Genomic DNA, 22,796 nt, shown 5'->3' on the forward strand with positions numbered 1-22,796 from the left:
GTTTCCTCGGTTTTTGCTGCGTACAGGTAATTAAGCTAAAAGTCTGTAGTAGTAGATCTTATTATGCTTTAGTACATTATGCATTCCAGAGCAGAAGGTTTTTGCTGGAAAGCTTCACTGTTAAGATATGATTTGCATTTTTTACTAGATACTTGTCTTTGCTCCTTGAGGACAAACACGTTAGGACTCCTTTGTGCATAAACAAAACTGTGGGCTTGACTGTGTTTTTGGCAAGACTGGAAATGCTTTAAAACAGAGCATGCTTTTGCTGTAGAGCCTAAACTATTTGGTTAAGGTGAGGGAGCAAGGCAGAAATAAGACTTTTAGTGCAACTCCATCTGGAATTAAAATGAGTGCTAAGTCATCATATGAAATAGCAAATACTTGAAATTACAACTATTCACTCCTAATTTTAAAAAGCTGGTTTTTGTAGTGCTCTTTTTGAGGCCCCTGCCCTGCCAGTACTGAGGAATGTGCTTAGTCGACCTACTGAATTAAGCCTGTACTGTGGGCAATTCCACCTGCGTGGTCTCCAGACTGGGACGCAGAGGGTCAAGACAGAGATGGGCTGTTGGCACCACCCCGGTCTGGTTTGCTCTTTCTCGTCCATGAGGAGACTGGCCCAGAGCCTGAAACATCTCTCCCGCGGATCTGCCCAGAGCCAGGGGTCGGCTTCATTTAAGGCTGGTCTGAGCTGCCCCTTTCTGGCTGCTTTCTAAGGCTGCGGCTCGGTCGGGGGAAGCGACGCGCGCCACGGCGCTTGGGTTCTAACGAGGGAGAGGGCGGAGCTGCGAGGCCCGGGCACCCGGGCTGGCATACCCAGCTGGCACTCAGGCCTCGTCGCGGCGGACAACGCCGCCCAGCCGGCCGCACTACAACTCCCGGCGCGCTCTGCACTCGCTCGCAGAAGCCAAGGGGACCCGGCGTGCTCTGCGCCGGCCGGCCAGACAGCCCAGCGCACCCCTCGGCCCGCTCAACGACCTGGGGGCAAGCAGCCTGCAAACCTCCTCTCGCGCCTCACTGTCCTCCGCTCTTTATTCCAACTGCCTCAGATTCCGCCACAAGAATAGGAAGCAGTCTCCTAAATTCAACCCAGTAGAGTCGGCGCCAGCCAATAAAGTACGCAGAGTTAGGCCACGTGACAGTAGCGGGGCGGTGCTCCGGCGGCCCCCTAATCTCTATGGTTTTGGCGCCTCGCTAGAGGGCGTGTGGTCCACTGGAGGACTCCCTACATTCTTCCTCCATTACCTCACTGCCTCCGGTGGCTGCTGGGATACCGGAAGACTCGGGTCCCGACTCGGCTCAGTCCTCCAGCTGCCCGGGGAATACCTCTAGCAGTTCTTCCCTGCCGCCACCGCCGCCCCGCCGCTTCCTCCTCCGCCCGCCCCCTGCCGGCCTTCTTGGCCCCGCCCCGTCCGCGCCGCGCGTCCGGCCCGCCCGCGGCCCGCTTCTCTCGGGAGCCCCCACCCAGGCGCATGGCTCCATGAAGCAGGAGAAGGAGGCAGAGCGCGAGAGGTCCCGTCTGCCCCGGCTACGTCTGGGCCAGGAGAAAAGGTGGGAAACTCGGTCCGCGCCGCGCCCTCTTCCCGCCCCGCCGGGCCGCCCTCTCTCGATCTGCCGCCGTGCCCTCCGGGCCTCCTCACCCCGCGGCGACTGGAGGGGCTGGGGAGCGGGTCCCCCGGGTTCGGGGCGAGGGTCCCGGGGCAGCGTGGGGGAGGGGTTTCTGAGCGGCCGGGTAGGGAGGCGGCAGGCTGGGCCTGCGGGCCGCGTGTGCTTACCGGGGGCAGGAGGGTCGGGGGACGCGCTGGGGAGGGGGTGGGCGGACGCCCCTGCCCCGGGCAGCGCGGAGAGGCCGGGCGAGGCCAGGCGAGGCTCCCACTCTTTCTACACTCCCTCCTGGAAACAGTCTCGGGTCGTATAAAGTTTGGTGGTCTCCGGCGCCGCCTGGCGGCCCTCGCCCCCCGTCCCGTCGCCCCCTCCCCCGCTTGGCGTCTGGATTCCACCCCCGCGGCTCGGCCTTAGCTGCCCTACCCGTCGCTGGGTCGTTTCCCGAATCCTGGCGCCCCGCGCTTTCCTTCCATCACCTTTTTCTTACCTTTTACCTTTCTCTCTGCCCGCTTGGCCCCTCCCCGCTCCGGTCTCTTCTCTCCCCCCCTGTATCTCGCCCTTTGGTTGCTAAACTCTTTAACACGCACGCTCTCGCCTTTCACTAATCTTTTTTTTTTTTTTAAACCCCACTTTGATTCTGTCCTTCCTTATCCACCCAAAGCTCCTATTTCCATCATCTCTCCACCTGATACTCTGTGGGTTTTATTCCTCCCTCCTTCCCAGGCTGTGGATTTTGCCCTTCATTACTTGCCCTCCTCCGTTCCCTGTCCTGATCTGAACTCCTCACTTTGCCACACTCTCTCACCCTTATCCCTCTGGGCCTATCCTCTTTCACTGCCCTCTCCTTGGATAGAGTGGGTGGGGCCTGGAGTCTCCTGTTTACATCTTTGGGAATAACTCAGATATCTACTACTGGGGGGTGGGGAGAGTTGGTGAAGAGATTATGAAGAGATTTATGCCAGCCTAAGAGTAATGATGACGGACTGTTACGGACAGTTATCATCTCCAACTGGGATAACAAGATGGCCTGTCCTCGGGACCCTGACATGCGGTCCAGTAATCCTTCCGCACCACATTTGCAGAGGATTTGGGAATCTTGTTTGTAGTCTGAAACCAGCAGAGAGCCTTGAGATGGTGTATCTTGGCCTGAGAGCAACTTTTGATCTAAATTAGTGGTGGAGGAAGTTTTAATGTGTGTTTCATGTTCAGGTTCAATAAAACCTTTAATCTTCCTTGTCCTCCCTTCTTGGTGTTGAGGCCAGGAATGAGGTGATTTAGTGCAGGGGGCTGCCCTTGCCACCTTATATTTAGATTTTGAAATATTTTGAATTAAGGAAAGCCTGTTCCTTAGCTTTTTTTTTTTTTTCCTTCCTAGAAATTACTCTGTTGTAGTCCTTTCAAAAACCATCTCTTACCTCCGCACCGCCTTGATGTTGTTCACTCACTGCACCTGCGTTTCCATCTTAGGTACAGGAAGAAGGAATGGAATCGGAAGGAAGAAAATTTATGTCAGAGACAAAATAGCTCCCCTCCTCTGTTATAGCTGTTCCCCTGACAATACAAACTTTCTGCTTTCAGTGAGTATTACCTTGGACATACTTAGAATGGAATTGTGTTACTTATTTTTTGTTTATTTGGTTTTAGGCCTGTGCTTGGACTAGAATATATGTTTACTTTGTTCATTTCTGTTTTTCTACTTACATGAGTATCTTAAACTTGATGAATCCTTCCACTTCCTCGCTTTTAAAATAATTTTAATTGGTAAAAAACAAGTTTATTTTCCATAATCCTGTTAGAGTGGCTTAGATGGTTTTGTAGCATTACACTTACCCTTGGGTTACATAAAGGTTCGCCTTTAAAGACAAAGATCATAACTCAGAGGTTAATAGAGTTTCTGTCAAGGTCAATTATCAGATGTCTTCCATATGGTTATAATTTTCAGAGAATTTTGGAACATTTTGCCCTAAATCTGCTAGGGTGATACTGTTTTCTTAAAACTAACTAAAATTCTACATGTAAACAGAGTTCTGGGAAATTTTTTATTACCGCTGGGTCCCCTCGAGTCTGTTGATGGTATGCAAACACTTGTAAAAAAGTTTTTCAGAATGCTTCATGTCTTATTGGAACCTCACCGTCTCTCTATGAGGAAGGCAGGGGACAGATATTTTCATTTTACAAATGAAAGAACTGAGGCCCAGAAAGATCTGGCATCCTGCCATAGCTCACATAGTTAAGGGAGGGGATCTAAAAAGAAAACAAAACATTTGATTTCTTATATTCACGTTTTTCCTTAAGCTAAGCTCACACGAAGGTGTATAGTATTGTGTGTTTTTCTAAATCTGTAAATTTAAAAAGCAGTTGTATAGGGAGATCTGTTTTTTGCAGGGAAAATTTTTACACAGCAAATGTTTCAGATGTGTATGTGTGTATGATCGGCTTTCAGAAATATAGAGATGATTATTTGAAACAATGTCCAGAATGTTTTGTGGGTCTTTCATCTGACTATTTCTTGGAATAGTTCCCTAAGTAGGCCAGAATATAGTTTATGTGCCATTTCACTACTCAAATAATTATTGAATTGAATTTCAGTTCACTTCTGTGTCGCAAAGGAAACAACAGTCTGTTCCCTTCTGTATAAACTTGGTTTGAATAGACATCTGGACACTAATAACAACAGAAGAAAATGCAGAGACCCCCCCCCTCCTTTTTTCTTCCCTTTTTCCTACCTCCCAAGTCTATTTCTTTTTGTTGTTGTTGTTAAAAGGTCATGCCCCTGAATAGCTATTTTGAAACTTGTCTTCCAAAGGTGAACCTATCTTTTTTTTCTATCTCCTAGCCTTTCTGGATATTTTTATCTAGAAAATTATTATTGGTTATTGGAAATCTAACTATTTTGACTCGGTAGTTCTGTTAGTACTCAATATATATCAAGATTTCTGTAATAGTAGCGTATTTAGCAATTTTAGTTTCTTTTTGTTATATGGCTTCAAACTTAAAAGAGGACTCTTGTAGAGTAGAACTGTGCACAGCTGTCAGCCCAATATTCCTTATACTTCCTGGCATCTCACGATGAAAAGATCAGTGGATGACTTATTAGAAGTATGGGTCTCCAAAGAGGAAAAGCATCACGGTCATTAGAATAACAACCCCATATTAATAGAATAGCAGACGCTTTAATAAATAGTAGTTCTGTGCCAAAGATCTGCTAGATGTTGTTCATGTCTTACTCAATGAATGCTCACGAATAAACCCTCTGTGGTAGCAGGAGCCTAGATCCACAGAGACAGCCAGCCTGCCTGAGTTTGCACAGCCTGTACCTGCTCAGTCAGATTTGGGATTTGCGCCTAGATGATGACCCCAAAGCCTGGACTCTGTCCTCTGAGGATGGGAGCTGCTCTGGGAAGGCATCAGCTTGTTGTTTTCAGTGGACTTTGGAGCCTTGGAAGGGACCCCCAGTGAGGGAAGAAGACCCTGCTGCCCAGCTAGCTGTGTCTGTCAGGATGTCCTCACACCCTCCCCTCAGCACTGGTCTCCACATCTTGTTTATAAATATCAGCAGTTTATGACACATCATTTCCATTAACTTCTGAAATTGTAAATTGCCCTCCAGACAAATAATGCTCTTAAAGTGCTCCATCATTTTTGAAAAGTAGGAAAATTCTTGTCACATGCAGTTTAGGAACTAGGTACGTTGTTTGGAAGGAAAGCCTTGAGCAACCTACAGTTAAACAGCACCTGAGGCCAAGCCTAGGTGTAATTTGGCAGAGAACAGCGACCAGCATAAATACTGGTAATTTGGCAGAGAACAGCGACCAGCATAAATAAAACCACAAAGTTAGTGTAGGGGGTATTTGACCTGATTTTTAGAATGAATGGTCCACATTAGCTATGCATTTTGCTATGAATTAAACCACTCCTTGGTTTGGGCTGAGTAGAATTGACATTGTTGATAAGAATACATACTTGTATTTCAGTCACCTTCAGCTTCTGACACATGCAACAGTTAGCACCTCACGGTGGAACAGAGTAAAGATCAGGTTGTACCATAAATACTCGTTTTATTAAAAAGGCTAACTTAAATGAAGTTGCTGGGAGATCTGTAAATAAGACTGTTGGTGTGTGTGCCATATGCAGGATGCTGGGTTAGGTGTTGTGGGAAAACAAACAGAAATGCAGCCCAGCTTCTGCGACTAAAGGTATTGGTGAGTTCAGTGCTGGCTGGAATTCAGGTGGCTTTGTATGCCACTTGGCCCAGGTCTGCAGCACGCCACTCACCTTCCTCTCAGAGAGGGCCGCAAAGGTGCCTTTGTTGTGGACCCTCGTGAGGGTCAGGATCCCTTGAGCATTACATGTCAGATAAAGGGCATGATGATTGTCAACACTGAAAACAACTTCATTGGATACTTGCTAGGTTAGGAGGCCTTAAGAGGTAAAACAGTGACTCCTGTTATTTCCTCCAGCTCTTTGTGGAAGTATGGGTATTGTCTCCATCTGGTAGAAATCCAGTTTTAACTAGCTTGTTCTCATTGTTTGTTCTAAAGTAGATGGAGTGTAGGAAAATGACATCACTATTATAGGCCCTTAAAATGGCCTTGAGGTTAGCTGACTGAAGGCTCCAGAAGGGTCTTCGTGGTATATGTGTTTATAACGCAAGGGTTTTTACCTGATTCCAGTTACTTCAGATGAACCAGCTTGACAGTAACCATTCGGTTACTCCTGTAATCAGGGTGCCGTTGCTGGTAGTTTTTATGAAGTTTTGGGGAAGGATGAGAACAAAGGCATAGTTTTCTATGAGAGGTAGAATATGTATGCCATTAGGGGTATTTTTTGTTGGTCACAGCAGGTTAGTCTATTGCATTGAAATACTGTTATTCTGGAGGATCTTACACTGTGCCCTCAGAAACAGAGCTGTTGGAGAATCAAGTGTGTCTTTTGTTGCTGTGAGGCAGTCCCGGAAGCCAGGTCTGGGACACAGCCGTGGTGAGATGCCCCCTTTGTTGGAGTCGGGTTAGGAGAGCCTTACTTTAGAGAGAAACCTGATGGAATTGACAGGCAGTGGTTGCTATGTAAATAAAAGTACTCACTGCCAGCACCTTCACAGTCTGTACCATTTAGTTAATGTTTCCTTTACACTGACAGATAAGTAAAGTTTTGGCCCGTTTAAAAAACAAACCTTAAATAATTCAGTAGGGTGAGGGAGATGGAGTAAGTAGGCTGTGGATGAAATAAGTTTGGCCCTTTGTTGAAAATTATTAAACCTAGGTATTGGGTTCATTATACTATTTTACTTTGTTTGAAGTTTTCTGTAGATTTAAGTTTTATGGAATTAATTTTAAAGAAATGCCTTCTAATATACTTCTGATGCAGAAAGTCTCTAACTCTGCCTTTAGTCACTAATTGAGAACATTGATTGAATTGTCTGTTTAGTGGTCTTGGTCCTGAGGATCCACGAGGTTTGGGTTGGCCCTGTTGATTACAAATCACAGTTGGGGATGGTGTGGGGGATTGCTAAATGTAATCTCTCGGTATGCCCCACTCCAGAGCAGTGATTGTACATCATGGGTGGGCCAGGGGTCTCCAGCTGCAGGCCTCGGACCAGTACCTCCTGTCAGAGCAGCAGTGGCATTAGATTAAAAATAAAGTGCACAGTTAACGTGTTTGAATCGTCCGGAAACCATCCCCACCTCACCCCCGTGGGAAAATTGTCTTCTCTGAAACCAGTCCCTGGGCCAGAAAGATTGGGGACTGCTGGTGTAGGCAGAATCTTCCTAAGCTTGACCTCACCTGCCTTGGCATGGTTTGAAAACCCACTGCTCTGTTATAGGGTGTTTCGCCCATCAGAGAGCTGATAGCACCTTCGGAGGAACACCTGAGTTACCACTATCTCATGACATTTCTCTCTTCCTTCAAGCATCCTATGGTGTAAGGAGAATGAAGAAGGATTTGTTTTTTCACCTTACTGTTATTTCATCCCTTCTCTCTGCTTCTTTGAATGTTGGGACTCTAGAGGCAGAGCCGCAGGCCCCTCTTGGTGCTGTTAAAGCTCTAGCTCTCGAGAGAAGGTCCCTCTGCTTCATTGAATACATGCTCTAAACCCTCTGCCTACAGTTATGCCCGAGGAGGAAAGTCAAGTAAGAGCTCAGAGGACAGTGACATCCCTTGTGGACTCGGGTGACTATGGCAGGGGTACTGGCCATTGTCAGGGTGGTGGCAGAGCTTTGGGCTTAGGTTTTGATTTCTTTCCCCTGCTCCTCCTCTTTTTAAAATTATTTTGGCCACACTAGGTCTTTGTTGCGTCTCGAGGGGATTCTCTAGTTGTGGTGTGGGAGGGCTTCTCTTGCTGCAGAGCATGGGCTCTAGAGCCTGCAGCCTCGGTAGCTGCAATGTACAAGCTTAGTCGCTCTGTGGCATGTGGGAATCAGCCCCCCAGCTGCGGGTTGAACCCATATCCGCTGAACTGGAAGGTGGATTCTTAACCACTGGTCTACCAGGGAAGTCAACTTCCCTCGGCTCCATTTTTGTTGGCGAAATTTTGCAAGCTATTCTTTTAGTTTTTAGTATACCCTTGATTTTTTTTTTTTAATCACGCCCTTAGGAAAGGGACTGAATCCAATGGATATTACTGGCAGGCTCTGTTCTTTGTGGCATGGTGGGAAGACCCGAGCCTTGTAGTCTGACAGATAGATCGTGGTCCAGATCCTGACTCTGCCACTTAGTGGCAGATTACCTTTCTTGCTAAACCTAAGTTTCCTCCTTTGTAAAATGATGCTAATATCATCCTTGCTGGGTGGTTCTGAGGATTAAGTGAAATCCTATTTAAAGAGCATCTGTGGTGCTCTAAGCCTTGAGTGTGCAGCAAAGTCCTAGCCTTCCCAGAGCCTCCACCTCTGGGGGGAGCAGTCAGATGAGAGCCCAGATGATAGAAGCAGCTAACTTTATGCCAGAAACTGTATGGAAGCACTTCACATAGATTCTCAATTCTCAATTCTCAATTCTCCTAACAGCCCCATGAGGCAAGTACTATTATTACTCCCAGTTTGCGGAAACTGAGGCATAGAGAGGTTAATCCTGGAGGAATCACATTTGAACCCAGGCCATTTGACTCGGGAGGCAACATTTTTAACCAGAACCTCCTGCTCCCTCTCTTAACAGTCTGAACAAGACAGTGATATCCACACTCAGAAACAGTCTATTCACTGGAGGTTTTACTGTATCACATGCAGGAAGCTTTCTCAAAAAGAAGCCTGTTACAAGCTAGACATCGAAATGTGTAAACTGTTACTCCTCTGCTGGAGACAACTTTCTTCCAAAGAATTGTCTTAAATACAAAAATGTGTATTTTGTTAGGGATCAGGATATATCAGAAACAAAAGCACTATTTGTGAAATTTTTGGATCTCATTCAATCTAAAGTGACAAGTTGTGTTTGTAGAAATAACAGCATTGGAAATGGGTATGTACATATCTAATTTTACTTAAAAGATTGTAGACACTACAACCAAAATACTATACAATAGAGTAGTGCCTAAAAAGGCAATTGTGTGCTGCGTGTTCAAATTACAGAGAAAATTTTAGATAAAAATTATATATTTTGAGTAGGAGGCTACAACTAACATGTAGTGATTTGTGAAAAAACAAAGTACATTTTTCTCAGGTTAGCAGGATTTTACAAACTCTGGTATTATCAACATTGAAATAACTAGGATCTATTTCCCTGAGTCTGGATTGTTGACATAGACAACAGAAAGGATCTGGGTCATGGTACAGCTATATATCTTTACCTTGGGCTTCTTGAGAAAAAGGATTTAGGAGAAGGAAATGGCAACCCACTCCAGTGTTCTTGCCTGGAGAATCCCAGGGATGGGGTCGCACAGAGTCGGACACGACTGAAGTGACTTAGGAGTAGCAGCAGCAGTAAAGTCTACTACTACTTTATTTAGAGGATAGGTGTAAGTGAGAGCAGGAGAGAGTGGGGTAGACACACCTGTCCCTGCTTTCCTCATCCCATCTGGACCCTTCTTTGCCCTTGAATCTATTCCTCCCTTTCCCCAGCAGTCTATTTATTAACTAGCAAGAGGGCAAATAAGGGATCTTCTAGGATTGATTTTGCTAATTTTTTTGAGGATACCGAGCACCATTTCACCATATTCTGTACCCTTATCTGACAGTCCCTCCCAGAACTGAGTTTTCTTTTCATCCAGGGTCCAGAAGGAAAAACAGAAAACAAATCATATCGTCACGCACCAATAAAAAATAAGCTGTCCAGATGGAAATAAAATCTAATTAGGCAATAAAAGTAGAGATTGTGGAACGGTTCAAAAAAAGAAAAAGGATTTAATGGAAAAAGATTCCTTCCTCCCCTTTATCAGCTGGAACTCCCATCTGATGCCACATTTTGTCAGACTCATGCCTTTACATCTCTGCCTTCCTGTGACAGGGCAGAAATGGCTACCTCACAAAAGGACTGAAGCTTGGGTCATTTGTGTGAATAAAGGTTTCTGCTTGGTTGTAGCTTTTTTTTTGAATGGGGTCTTGAAAGTATAGAAGTGTAGAAATTGGAGTATGTTCAGAGGAGAAGGGAAGAAGATAAGTAAGACTGTGCAGGGTCACTGTGAGCACAGAAAGGCGGGCGGGAGCCTTGTGCTAGCGTGCTCTCGTCGGAACAGCGGCTGCTTCTCATCCTCACAGAGGTCTGGCGCTAAAGTCACATAGGTAAGTTGAGGTTGGTGATGAGGAAAACGTGGAAAAGATGTGGTTAACAAGGAAAAATATGAAAGTTCCTCTGGGGTTCTTTAAAAACAGAGTGGTTCAGGTTGGAGCCTCTACAAATGTAGAGAGAGCATCCTGCTGAAGAGCCTGTCAGGTCAAGTGCGGCCTTCCAGTCGGTCTTGAAATGTCCCCATCCGCCTGCAGACTGGCTGCCACTCTACCCGTCTTTCTGCCCGAGGAGACCTGGGCACGAGAGAGCCGTTTGTGGCCTGCCTCCATCCATGATGACCATAACCTTCATGGAAAATGAAAAATAGTTTCCCCTCAGGTAACGGTTAGGTGTCCCTGGTCTGGAATGCAGAGTCTCTTCCAGCCCACTGGTTTGACGCCCTTTGTGACCAGTGTGACCTGTGTGAGAAAGAACTCAATAACTCCTACCCCTTCCATGTAGACCCTTTCTCTTTGATTTTTGTGTTCTTGTAACTAACCATTTGAATTAATGCTTGGGTGTTCTCTTTTGGATTAGGGTTCTGCAGCATTCCGGACCTCAAGCACTGAATCAGGATGGGAAAAAGACGTTGTGTTCCTCCACTTGAGCCCAAGCTGGCAGCAGGTTGTTGTGGGGTCAAGAAGCCTAAGTTATCTGGAAGTGGAACGCACAGTCACGGGAACCAGTCCACAACTGTCCCCGGCTCGAGTTCAGGACCTCTTCAAAACCACCAGCATGTGGATGGCAGCAGTGGTCGGGAGAATGTGTCGGACTTAACTCTGGGACCTGGAAACTCTCCCATCACACGAATGAATCCCGCATCGGGAGCGCTGAGCCCTCTCCCCCGGCCCAATGGGACTGCCAACACCGCCAAGAACCTGGTGGTGACCGCAGAGATGTGCTGCTACTGCTTTGACGTCCTCTACTGTCACCTCTATGGCTTCCCGCAGCCGCGGCTCCCCAGGTTCACCAACGACCCCTAGTGAGTAGCGGTCACTCGCCGAGGACGCGGGGACGGCGCAGAGGCCTCTTTCTGGGGTCGCTTTCTTGCAAGAATCTTCTACTTGTAAAAAGCTTTAACATGGTTTGGGCAAAGGTTAATGGGAAAAGAATGAAGAAAAGTATCCAGACAATATCTAGAATATCAAAAGTGGATACTAGGCTACATTTGAAGGAGTTGTTGGCTTGTCATTAAAGTTACATTCTGGAAATCAGGAGGGTTTTGATTTTGATTGTCTTTTGGTTTCATATGGCAGGGGGTAGGTCATTCAAACCCTCATGTGGAGAAGTCACACCACCACACCATTGTGGACCCGGGCATTGCTGAAATCCGAGTGAACTACCAGTGTTCACTACCAGTGTTCACTCCAGCCAGGCTGGAGATGAGCTCATTTACTGGGAACTGAGATGCTGTTAACAAGAGTCCCATCACTTACTATCAGTCCCATGGGGCTGCCAGTACCCCACCAAGAATGTCAGAATTTGTTTTGATGTTTTTAGTTCAAGACTCCCAAGTTCCCATGAGGTGTTAGTGACTTAAGTAAGGAATATGTGTATGTAATGGGTGAAGTCAAGTGAAGACAGACATGCTAAGGCTTTGTTTCTCAGAATTGGAACCAGCTTCGAGGTGCATTTAGAGAGAAGTGCTGCTCTTTTATTTTTTAGGAGGTGCTTTTAGAGGATTCACTGACTAAGAACTGTTAGCGCCATACTGAGGACTGGGCAAGGAATAGACAGGTATGAAGAAACAGTCCTTGCTCTCAGGAGACTTGAGTTGACAGATCACACACAAAAGCTAAACAGGGTGTGTCTCACACTGTCTGGGCAGAGGTAGAGGGGAAGTTAGTCTGTGATTGTGTCAGAGGAGAGGAAATGAGAAAATGTGCTCGCTTTTTAGGGAAGTATTGCCATGTGACATCTGTGGAAAGAAAAATCCTAAGTAGATGGAGAGTCTGAGCCTTGATCTGAGTGGGATTAGGTGTGTCCCTTGCAGGAGAGGGACACAGACTTTGAAGAGTAAGTGGTGACCACAGCTTTGTAGGGTGTGGGCACAGTGGAATTGCTGGAAGCGTTTTGAGTAGGTTTTGGAATGTTAACTTTGGCTGGTGCTGTTCAGCTGTTTTACTGAAAGGAAAAGATGGGTAGCTGGGAGATCTTGCCTTGTAATAATGATCAAAGGTAACCTGAAAGATGTAAGTTGCTTTTTAGCAGTGTTAACTCAAGAATCTTAAGAGGTAAAGACATAGGAACATGGAAGAATTTTGGGAAGAGGCGGCAGCCCGGTAACCTGTGTCTAAATATCTATTAGTGTCTATCTGATGTAGCCTAAGGCAGTATGACTTTGGCCTGGAAAGTGGTAACTTCTGCTGAAAATAAGCTTTTTTTTTTAAAAAAGAATTATTTATTTCTGACAGCATTGGATCTTAGTTGCGGCGCGTGGGATTCTCTCTAGTTGTGACACTCGGGGTTTAGTTGTCCCTCGGTACGTGGGATCTTAATTCCCCAGCTAGCAATCAAACTCACGTTTACTGCATTGGAACGCAGATTCTTAGCCACTGGAACACTAGGAAAATCCCAGAGTAAGCCTTCTTTTTTAACATATTTATTTATTTGTTCATTTGGCTGTGTTGGGTCTTAGTTGAGGCACATGGGGTCTTCATTGCATCATCCAGGATATTTTGTTATGGCGAACAGAGTCTAGTTGTGGCGCTCTGGCTCAGTAGTTGTGACAGACAGGCTTGTTGTATGTGGGATTGAACCCATAACCCCCTGCGTTGCCTGGTGTATTCTTAACCACCAGGGAAGTCCGCAGAATAAGCTTTCTCAGGGAGACTTTTTTTTTTTTTTTCTGGAATTTATAAACAGAGACAGAAATAATGGGTGCAGTATGGGGTTGAGGGGAGAAGGTGTGCAGGTTAGTATGTCTTCAGGAAGGATGGAACTGGGAGACATAGACACAGAGAAAGAGAGTAAACAGGAGGAGGAAGATGTGGAGAACTAGAAGAAGAGAGTCCTGAGCAGAGGAAGACGGAAACAGCACCTCCATGTGGAGTGGCGCGGAGCTGAGAGCAGGGGCCGCAGGGGGGCTGCAGGAGCCTCCCTGTGCCTCAGGGCCATCTCCTCTCCATTTCCACCTTGGGGCCACACAGCTCCCGAGGCCACAGCCTCTCAGACAGCCCACATCAGAAAGCAGTCGTGCTGGGGAAGAACAGGCGGACGGGGGTAAAGCCAGGGCTTTCTTTTCTGATCGCTGCCTGCTTGCTCTTTCAGTCCACTCTTTGTGACATGGAAGACAGGGCGGGACAAGCGGCTTCGTGGCTGCATTGGGACCTTCTCAGCCATGAATCTTCATTCAGGACTCAGGGAATACACGCTAACCAGGTAATGACACCACACGTGAGACGGGTAGATTATTTGCAAAACTTGAAAATAACTGCCTGTTTCTTCTGAGTGGTAAAGCTTGAGTGTTTCTTTTTGATAGTCAGGAGCTGTGGGGGCTTTAATCTGGTGAGTCACTTAGCAGTTCAAGTATAGACAGTTAGTAGCATCGGTTGTTTTTAGCATGTTCGTGTTGATGGGTAGTGAATGTTTTTTGCAGAACTCAAGAGCCATAAACTTTCAGGCTCATGATGTTGGCTCCCAATTCCGGAGCAGCCTCACTTATGTTTTCTGTCCCCTCCAGTGCACTTAAGGACAGCCGATTTCCCCCCCTGACCCGAGAGGAGCTGCCTAAACTTTTCTGCTCTGTCTCCCTCCTTACTAACTTTGAGGATGCCAGTGATTACCTGGACTGGGAGGTGAGAACAGCCGCATTTGGAACTCTGCATCTCTCGTTGCATTTGGGTTCGGGTTAGTACATGGTAATGTATCTCCTTCATTGAGCAAGGGTATAAGCATGTGAGAGCTGAGGTCAGAGGCAGTTGTAGGCAACCTGGGTGACAGAAAAGATACTTTGATATTAGCAGCAGTAAGAAATCCCTTTCTTACCAGTCTACTCTCTCCCATGTCCTTTTCCCATGTCTAATAAATAATGGGATAAAGGAGAACATTCCTGATTCTTCTTGGTAAGCCCCTGAATAAATGTTGTTATTAGGAGCCACATGTGAAGTCAGGAACCCTGATCAAATCCTGCAGCCTGTTCTTGAATATTAAAGGTGGAATATTCACAATTATTGGATGCGTTATTAAGAGAATTGATTTATGTAGCCTCCATAGTCTCAGAGAGGTGGCTGCACTTAGAGTCTCCCTTTCCCTGAAGCAGCAGTTTCTTTGGCTTCTATGCCTGAGAGAGAGTCAGTCTTGAACAGCATGAGGCTCCCCTTTTCTCAGCCCTGGGTCAAGCTGGTCAGGGGACAGTGTCAATTTACATGAGGATAATTGTGAAGTTCCATTAGAGTAAGTAAACAGCATTTATTGGTTGTGTGTTTTTGTAGGTTGGGGTCCATGGGATTCGAATTGAATTCATCAATGAAAAAGGCGTCAAACGTACAGCCACTTACTTACCTGAGGTTGCAAAGGAGCAAGGTGAGTTAGACGGATGGAGTGATACCCTTCACTGTGAATGGTACCTTCAGTGTTGTCAGGTAGAGGGCAGGAGAATGGGATGTGTTGCCTTTTAGTCCAATGTAACTAAGTATGAGTGGCTTTCTTCCTCTCCATATCTATCAAATTCTTACAGAATAAGGAATAAACTCCCCAAAAGAGCTGGGAAAGAAAAGGGGTAAATACTTCTCAGGTGCCTGTTTCACTTACTTTCAATGAGTAGCAGTATTTCTTGGCCCAAAAACTGCAGTGGTAATTATAGGAAAAAAGAACTCAGTAGTTCCTGCAGTGGGACCCTAAAGGTAGGAAGTGGGTTGGGCAGGTTTTCTCTTTAAAAGAATATTTAGAAGAATACCTTAAGATGTTGCTTATGCATTCTACAGGGTACAACCCAATTTTCTTTCTTTCTTGGAACTAGTCTTTTTTTGAAAATAATATCTAGTAGTTAAGTATGAAACTGAAATAGAGAAAAATACTGAGTTCAGTGTATCAATGAACTGATTATGTGGTGAGGGATTGCCTTGTTGGTTCCCATCATGGAAAGCAGTGGGGATATGGCTTAAAAAGGAGGAAACCTTTTAGCCACCTCTTTGAGGTCATAAATCTGGCATTTCTGTCCAAGGAGATGGACCAGGAATATTTCCTGATAGTGATATGTGATGATAATTTAGGTAAGTAATCAAACACTTTTGCTATTTGAAAACTGATTGAGGAAATTAAAATCAAGGCACCTACTGCAGTGATTTATGGAGTTTGTTATGGAGTGATTTGTTTGGTTTTCAATTTGATATAATTGGTTGTATGTGGTGAAAATACTTCTAGAACAACACAGCAGTAGGTGTGCAAACAACTTTCCCATCCTTCCTAAGGGAACAGCTTCTGTCCTGCTGTCAAGTCTGTAGTAGACAATGACTCCTAGAAATCATCAAAATGAAGCAAGGCCACATAAAGGAATGCAAGCTGCAGAATATGAATTCTCCCTTCTCCCAGAGCAGCCCTAGTTAGCGCACTAGGCCAACTAAGTTGGGACCACATTTGCTCCTAGATAGTTGTCCTGGGCTCATACCTGACAGGAAAGACTCAGAAGAAGGGGAAGGCCATTGATGGTGTGTGCTGGGCATCCTCGCACGTCTCAGGCTTTCCTTGGACTGCCAGCAAGGCAGACAGGACTCCGGGATGCGGGGGCAGCACCCAGCTCGCTCTGCCCGCGGCGGGTCTGGCTGCTGCCCTCCTGTCGCTGCGTTAGGGCACTGCCTGCCTGGTTCTGTCACTGTGCACTGACCTCCATGCACCTGTCTCCTCCTCAGACTGGGATCAGATCCAGACGATAGATTCCTTGCTCAGGAAAGGTGGCTTTAAGGCTCCAATTACCAGTGAATTCAGAAAAACCATCAAACTCACCAGGTAAGCCACTGTCTCATTTTCCTTGTCATTTTAACTTAGTTGGGGTTAGTTGGAAGATACTTTTGATAGACAGGGAAGAGAAAAATGTTCCCTGCTAATGTCTCCAAACCAAAGAAGTATTTGTGAGGTTGAAGCTCTGAGGAAGCAGTAGGAGTGAAAGCAGAGGCTCCCCAGCATCCCGGGCGTGTCCACAGTTCAGCTGATGGCATGGTGGGGGCAGAGATGCTGCTGAACAGTCATGGGTGTCTTTGCCAGACCCACTTGTTGGGAGGCTGAGTGGGAAGGCTGAAAGCAGGAGAGAAGGCTCTTAATAACAGAAGTCCTGGGCCAGTCGAAGGCACCACATGCAGTCAGGTGGCGTGTTGAAGGACTAGTAACAAGGAAACGCCTCTGCCTGTTAGGAGCAAATACATCTATGGGGAGGCTATAGTAAAATCTGCATGAATTGGACCCTAAATCCCAGCTCCACCACTTCCAGCTGTGTGACTTGGGCCTCTCTGAGCAGGAAAAAAAAATCCTGCCTTGGGGTTGTTCTAGAGTGTGGTAAGGTAATGTATGCAGAAATTCTAGTCTGGGGCCAGGCAGTATTGTAGGTGGTCAGTAGATGTCAGTTCTCTTCCCATCCCTGTTGAAATTGGAAATACTGAGAGGTGTAGCTTCTGTGGGTTTGTGTGGGCCTCTGTTGGCCTCTTCATCTGTAAAATGCTGAATAATCATGTAGTAACCTCACAGGTCTATTTGGAAGATAACCCCATGTTTTTGAAATGCTTTGGATTCCAAAAAAGAAAAATCTTCAAATACAAAGCATTATTATTATCATTATTATTATAATTTATTTGAACAGCCATTTCCCTGTCAAAATTCAGGAATAATCACCTTGCAGTGGAGGAGTGATTACAGAGGGAAAGAGATGGCTCTGGGTAAGGATTGTCACACCCAGCTCCTGTGGTCTGTAGTAGGCTCCATAGGTTTGTAACACCCCATGCTTTGCATCCTGACTCATGGCTCTTTTTAGAGCAAGGCCAAAGTGCTATGAATTCTGTTCTGATGACCCTGTGATATAATGATATGGCACATTCATCTGGGAAGTGAGACCCAGGATCTTTTAACCTGCTTCATCAGAATTTGACCCAGAATTAGGTATCTGTGCCCCTTTTAGTTATAAATAACTTGTTTGTTGCTTTTCTGCAAGTTGAAGTTGCATTTCTGTCAAATTTATCACATTTTAACCTGAAATAGATAATGCATTTTACACTGGGCATTGGTGCAGCCATCTTCCCGTCTGCCACCCATATAATTTGACCTTAAATTCTTCATCCAGACCCTAGTAGCAGATTGCTTAAGAGCAGCCTAATGATAAGCATATGAAGTGTTTAAAGGTGGGATGTACAGAAAACATTCTCAGGGGTGAACTGTGACTGTGCTTTTTCATCTTGTTCATTTGTAATAACAACACTGTTTTCTTGTGCTGTCTTTCATTTTCTGTAAGTAAGATTGCTCTTGGTCTTCCATTTTATTCTTTCAAAATGTGGAATAAGCTTTTGGTTTACTCTGCTGCGTGATTTTGAAATGAAGTATTTGGGGTTCCTAACACCCTTTCCTGTTTCCTTACACAGGTACCGAAGTGAGAAGGTGACAATCAGTTATGCAGAATATATAGCTTCTCGACAGCATTGTTTCCAGAATGGCACTCTTCATGCCCCGCCCCTCTACAATCATTACTCCTGACACACGGCTGCATGACCAGTCCCACCCCCCTGTGGCCACCAATGGCTATGACATCATTGGAGCAGATGCCTCCTCTTCCTGGTCCAGTTACTTCTATTACTGCACCATTTTATGATGCTAGCTTCCGTTGCCAAGTCTGCCTCCGGCTGACTGAGGTGGGGGGCGGGGGGGAGGGGTTATATTGAATGAAACAGAACTTGAGGGCCCAAGCCTTATCTCAGCCTTTCCTCAATACGGGGTTCCATTGGATTGGGGCTCCTCCATGACTAGTGAGAATTCCGTGTGGGCTCAGAAGACTTTGGCATGCAGGTGCCGCTGCTGATTTGCCGCCTGTGTGTCGGGCGCACGGTGGAAGCTGGAATTGATGGTCCATGAAGGCCTACCCCACACACACCTGCAGCCTCCCCAGATCAAGTAGGTGTATTCCCCTGGCAGTCTGGGCAACGGAGACCAACAAGAAACATTTTTAGGTTGTTTTAAATTCCTTTTTTTAAACTTGCAGTTACTTGCATACCAAGAGTTGATCACAACCTCCATGCTTCATAAGCGGACGCCATGTTAGGGTCGAACGTGGGCACCATGAGTCCTGTGGCTCCTGGACAGAGGCCCACCTCACGACCAGAAGCCCTTTGGATGGCGTTGCAGATCTCATTGCTCAGTTAGCCTCGAAGGTTCTAATTCTCATCCCACTCTCAGTTGGATTTTCTGGCACTCTTCCTGCATCGAGTCTTCTGGTACTGAACCGAGCTCTGTGGTTTGGCCTGCTGCGGATGGACTGGGATGCCTGCGGGAGGTCCTCATGGCATCACTGCATGCAGTGTCAAGGGAGAGACCTCTTCCTTACCACCTGGCTACCTCACTCCTCTACTGGTAGCAGTGCCTATAGCTGGATCTAGGTTCTCAGAGACGTTCCAACAAGCACTTGGGTTGGGTTTTAGAAGGATACATCGTCATAGGAGAGAATCCAAGGTCTCCAAGCTGTTTTTCTTTTCAGGCAAACATCCTGAGAGACCTTTAAGCAGAGGAGTTCCTTTTTCTAGTTTGCTTGTAGAAGTGGGAAAACTGTTAATGTTTCAGTCCTTTATGGGGACTTTAGAACAAAGCTGTGTAATTAAACAAGGTGAATCTTTATCTTGCCTAATGCGCTGGGAAAACTTCACCCCACTGTGGCAGAGTTCCAAATAGCTTATTTTATTTTAGGTCATTCATACTTTCATGTGGCATATTTCCCTTTCCCATTCTTGCTGATTCCAAATGGCTGTCAGCAGGTTTCTCCTCCCTCTTGCCTATTCTTCACTCATATGGTGGCAAAGTTCATAGAAGTTGGGAATTTGGAAGATGCTTTGAAAACATTGTCACAGAGGCACTGCTGAAATGATTCACAGGAAGAGGTGGCCAGTTGGAAGAAAAGGCCCTACAGGTGATACACTGGTTTCCAACAATATGCTTAGAGAACTCTAAAGTGGATTGGGTGTCAACCCAGTGAACATAATGTTTTGATTTAATTTATTTTTAATGTTTATGTGGTAGTGGTGTGGCTTTCCGAAATGGGCAAATATTCAAAAAAAGTCAAAAGATCTTTTGAGTTTTCTTCTGCCAGGAGCGGGGGGTGGGGGGAGCAGGGACACAGTCTGAGGAATGACACACATGCTTTTCTAGGCGTTGCTGTCCTGTTTCTTGAAGAGATGGGTTAGGGCGAGCAGGTGTGCTTGGCACCATCCTCTGCTGTTAAGGGTGTGGAATGTGCCAGGGAAGCGTGGGCTGATGTCCAGATGTGCGGGCCAGGCTCCAGCACTGTCTCGCTGCTGGGCCGCACTCCCACATCCTGCCCCCTTTCCCTCGCAGTGCTAATGAAAACAGGCTTCTGAAGATGAAGTTGTTTCATGATTTCCTGCTGCTGAGAATAATAAATGTCTTGTTGCAAACAAATGTGACGACGGTTACTTAGGTGCCATGGATTGATGTCAGGGTGGTCAGCTCTGGACTAAACCACCCACCTCCAATTTGTACAACAGTATTGATACATAGGGCTACACTCATTACTGTTCAAGTCTTCTATGTTAAAAGTTGTGTTTAATTTCTAAAGTTTAAAAAAAGCAAAAAAAATGGTGCTAAACTTTCACCCCTGAGCACGCTCAGTGAGACTGGTCATGCAAGCATTTACAGTGCCATGCTCTTTCAAGCCTATTTTTTCTTGTAGAAATGTTGCCCTATTTGTCTTTCCCAGTGTATAGTTGTGTTGTTTTGTTTTGTTTAATTTTATTGAGGGTGGGGTAGGATACCTGCCATTTAAGGAAAAAAACCAGAAAATTTAAAACCCCAGGAAATGGGGGAAAAAAATCAGTGCACAAGAATCGGGCTTAAGCCCAGCATCACACTGAAGTGGGCTCTGGTTTTTGGAGTGAAGAAGCCTTACTCCCCGCACATTCCCTTATGCTCCCATCCAAGTCCAGCAATGGAGACGCTCGAGTTCCTTCCTTTAGTAAGAGGACTCAGGAGTCGACCAAGGAAAACTGTTTGGCCCTGTGAGGGATGGCACTCAGTGTGTGTCCTGAATGGAGCCAAGTCAGGAAGGGGTCTGGAAATAAACGGTCATGGTCACCTTATGAAGATGTGTGGCAGGTGGCTCTCAGGAAAAATACTAAGTCTGGATCATCCATATGGCAGCTTTGCGTAGGGAAATGACAACTCCGAATGGGAACTGAGCTGCCTTCCATGTTGCTTGACCAAAGCAGTGATGCGGGTGGCCAGTATACGTGGTGTGAGTGGTGGTTTAAAGAGAAGGGGATGTTCTCTGCTCCGTGTTTCCTATGTCCTTGGACTGCTCGAGCTGAACAGTAACCCCTGTTTTTAAGGGACCAGCCCACTGTGGCTGGTTGGTTCGGAGTTCGTTTCATCCCTAGCTGTGAGTGCCTTTCGGTCTGGAAAGTTGGCTTGTCTCATGATACCCACAGCTAGGACATTCTCTCTGTAATTTCGAATTGTCCTTGTTCTTCATTAAAAGAGAATGTCTTTGATCACTAGAGTTTATCAGTGTTGGATTGTTTCCACTGTGAGGTTCTTAAACTTTTTTGCTTCATAATATTAAAGCAACTCATGTTAGAGACCATTTCAACATGAAAGGTTTGTAGTTCAGACATTACATATATTTTATTGTTTATAATAAAAATCATCTATACAGAAGTCCTGGGTGTTAATTTTAATATTTGCACAAGATCTGTTTTCCATGGTATGTTAACACCTACAATTTCACTAACTGTTGATGTTATTTTCTATTGAGATTCTGGAACCTAGGGAGCTATTTGTTCTTTTTGTTTATTTTCATTCTTATTTCCCTGAAGCAAGAGACTTTGTATGGCCTTCAGTGCAAAGACTTTAGACCAATTCTTTGTATTACACTTGGTTGCCTCTTGGCTATATAACTTCTGAGTGCAAATCATTGAACTCTTTAACAAAGTATTGTAGAGAATAAATCATAATGGGTAAAAATTGTTCTTTGTCTTGTCTTTTTTTTTTTTTTTGAATAGTAGATAGTAGTAATAGTAATTTTTGAATAGTCATTATTTAAAGCTAGCCAACCAGATCATATTTACTCAGCCTGCATATTTTGTATGGTGTTGATCCCCAATAGCCTTTCATTTTTATATTTTTTTGTGGTTGCTAGCAGTACCACTGGTTTTTTAAGAGCCAAATTTTCTGAACTAAGGTTCATAGTTCTTAGATTTTCCAGTGATCTTGCCCAGAAAGCTACAACCTGAAAGGGGGTAGTGGGGAAATGCTCAAATTTAAGATATATCATGAGGTTAACAAACCCAACAGTGACCCTGGGACATTGTGTGGTCTGATCTAAAGGAAATATTTCTTAGTTTTGGATGGCCTAGAAAGGATAAGGTGTGTTTGGAGAAAATAGCAAGGAATAACTTCAAACTTTACATTCATATACTGATATTGTTAGTCTTTGGCTGAAATTATTTGCAAGGATGTAATTTTTTTTTTAAGATACCCAGATCCGAATCCCTGATACTTGGCCACAGGTGTACATTATCAGGGTTAGGTGATGATTTTGGAAATAGATTACAGCTGATTAAACAGACTGGGGTAATAACTCTGGAGTGTGTGAGAGGAATTTTGTTCCTTCAAGAGAAATTATGATTCTAGAGTAGTATTTCATATTTGTAATACCACCTGTAGTTAAACGGCATGGAAATCCATGCCTTTTTTGTTGGTTTTTTGTGGTAGCAAAACAGACGTGTTAGTCACATCCGACTCTGTGACCCCATGGACTCACATATAACATAAAATTTGCCATTTTAACCATTCTGTTGTCTGAGAAATGTTAAGTAAGCCATGTGGTCAGAAATCAGAGTTCTTGTAAGGATGGAGGAGGTGCTCAAGTCTGCTGTAAATCTGCTTCCAGATAAATCTAGGGTCTGTGACCTTGGCTTGAATATCTGCCTTTGAAAGGCACTCACTGGGCTGGTTGAAGAACTTGACTCTGAGCCAATACAGTACAAAGAACCATAGTAGCTCTTGAGGAACTTAATGATCTCTTTCTCTGTATCTTCTGTCACTCTCTTTTATGATGGAAGTGAAGTTCAGATCTTTCATCAGCTACTCTTGGTGAGCTCCTCTTGGGTACAGCTCTAGGACTGATTCATTTTGAATTCAGGGCCTTGCACCGACATGTTTATAATGGTTTCCTGAATGAAAATGTGGATAAAGCAGCCTGTGAAACATCACTGTGGATTATTTGTGGTTCTCCTCTCTTCTCTTCTCTTCCCTGTTGACTTCTCTTCCTGCTGTGTGCTGGGGATTTG

The 22,796-nt window shown here is 45.3% G+C and overlaps 1 protein-coding gene across 1 annotated transcript; it reads left to right on the forward strand.

The window, feature by feature from the left end:
* The first annotated feature begins 1,059 nt into the window (after positions 1-1,059).
* On the forward strand, positions 1,060-21,470 carry AMMECR1L (AMMECR1 like). The gene is made up of 8 exons (XM_043487710.1): positions 1,060-1,554; positions 3,076-3,185; positions 10,843-11,287; positions 13,576-13,686; positions 13,988-14,102; positions 14,739-14,829; positions 16,155-16,251; positions 17,868-21,470. The coding sequence occupies exons 3-8, from the start codon at positions 10,881-10,883 to the stop codon at positions 17,977-17,979; spliced, it is 933 nt and encodes a 310-aa protein (XP_043343645.1). The 5' UTR covers positions 1,060-1,554; positions 3,076-3,185; positions 10,843-10,880; the 3' UTR covers positions 17,980-21,470.
* The last annotated feature ends 1,326 nt before the right edge of the window (positions 21,471-22,796 follow it).

This window comes from Cervus canadensis, chromosome 15 (genome assembly GCF_019320065.1).
Source record: "Cervus canadensis isolate Bull #8, Minnesota chromosome 15, ASM1932006v1, whole genome shotgun sequence".
Taxonomy (NCBI): domain Eukaryota; kingdom Metazoa; phylum Chordata; class Mammalia; order Artiodactyla; family Cervidae; genus Cervus; species Cervus canadensis.

Coding starts and splice junctions, on each gene's coding strand:
- AMMECR1L (XM_043487710.1), top strand. CDS start 10,881: ATGGGAAAAAGACGTTGTGTTCCTCCACTTGAGCCCAAGCTGGCAGCA. Junction 11,288..13,575: donor AGGTTCACCAACGACCCCTA/GTGAGTAGCGGT, acceptor TTGCTCTTTCAG/TCCACTCTTTGTGACATGGA. Junction 14,103..14,738: donor GTGATTACCTGGACTGGGAG/GTGAGAACAGCC, acceptor GTGTTTTTGTAG/GTTGGGGTCCATGGGATTCG.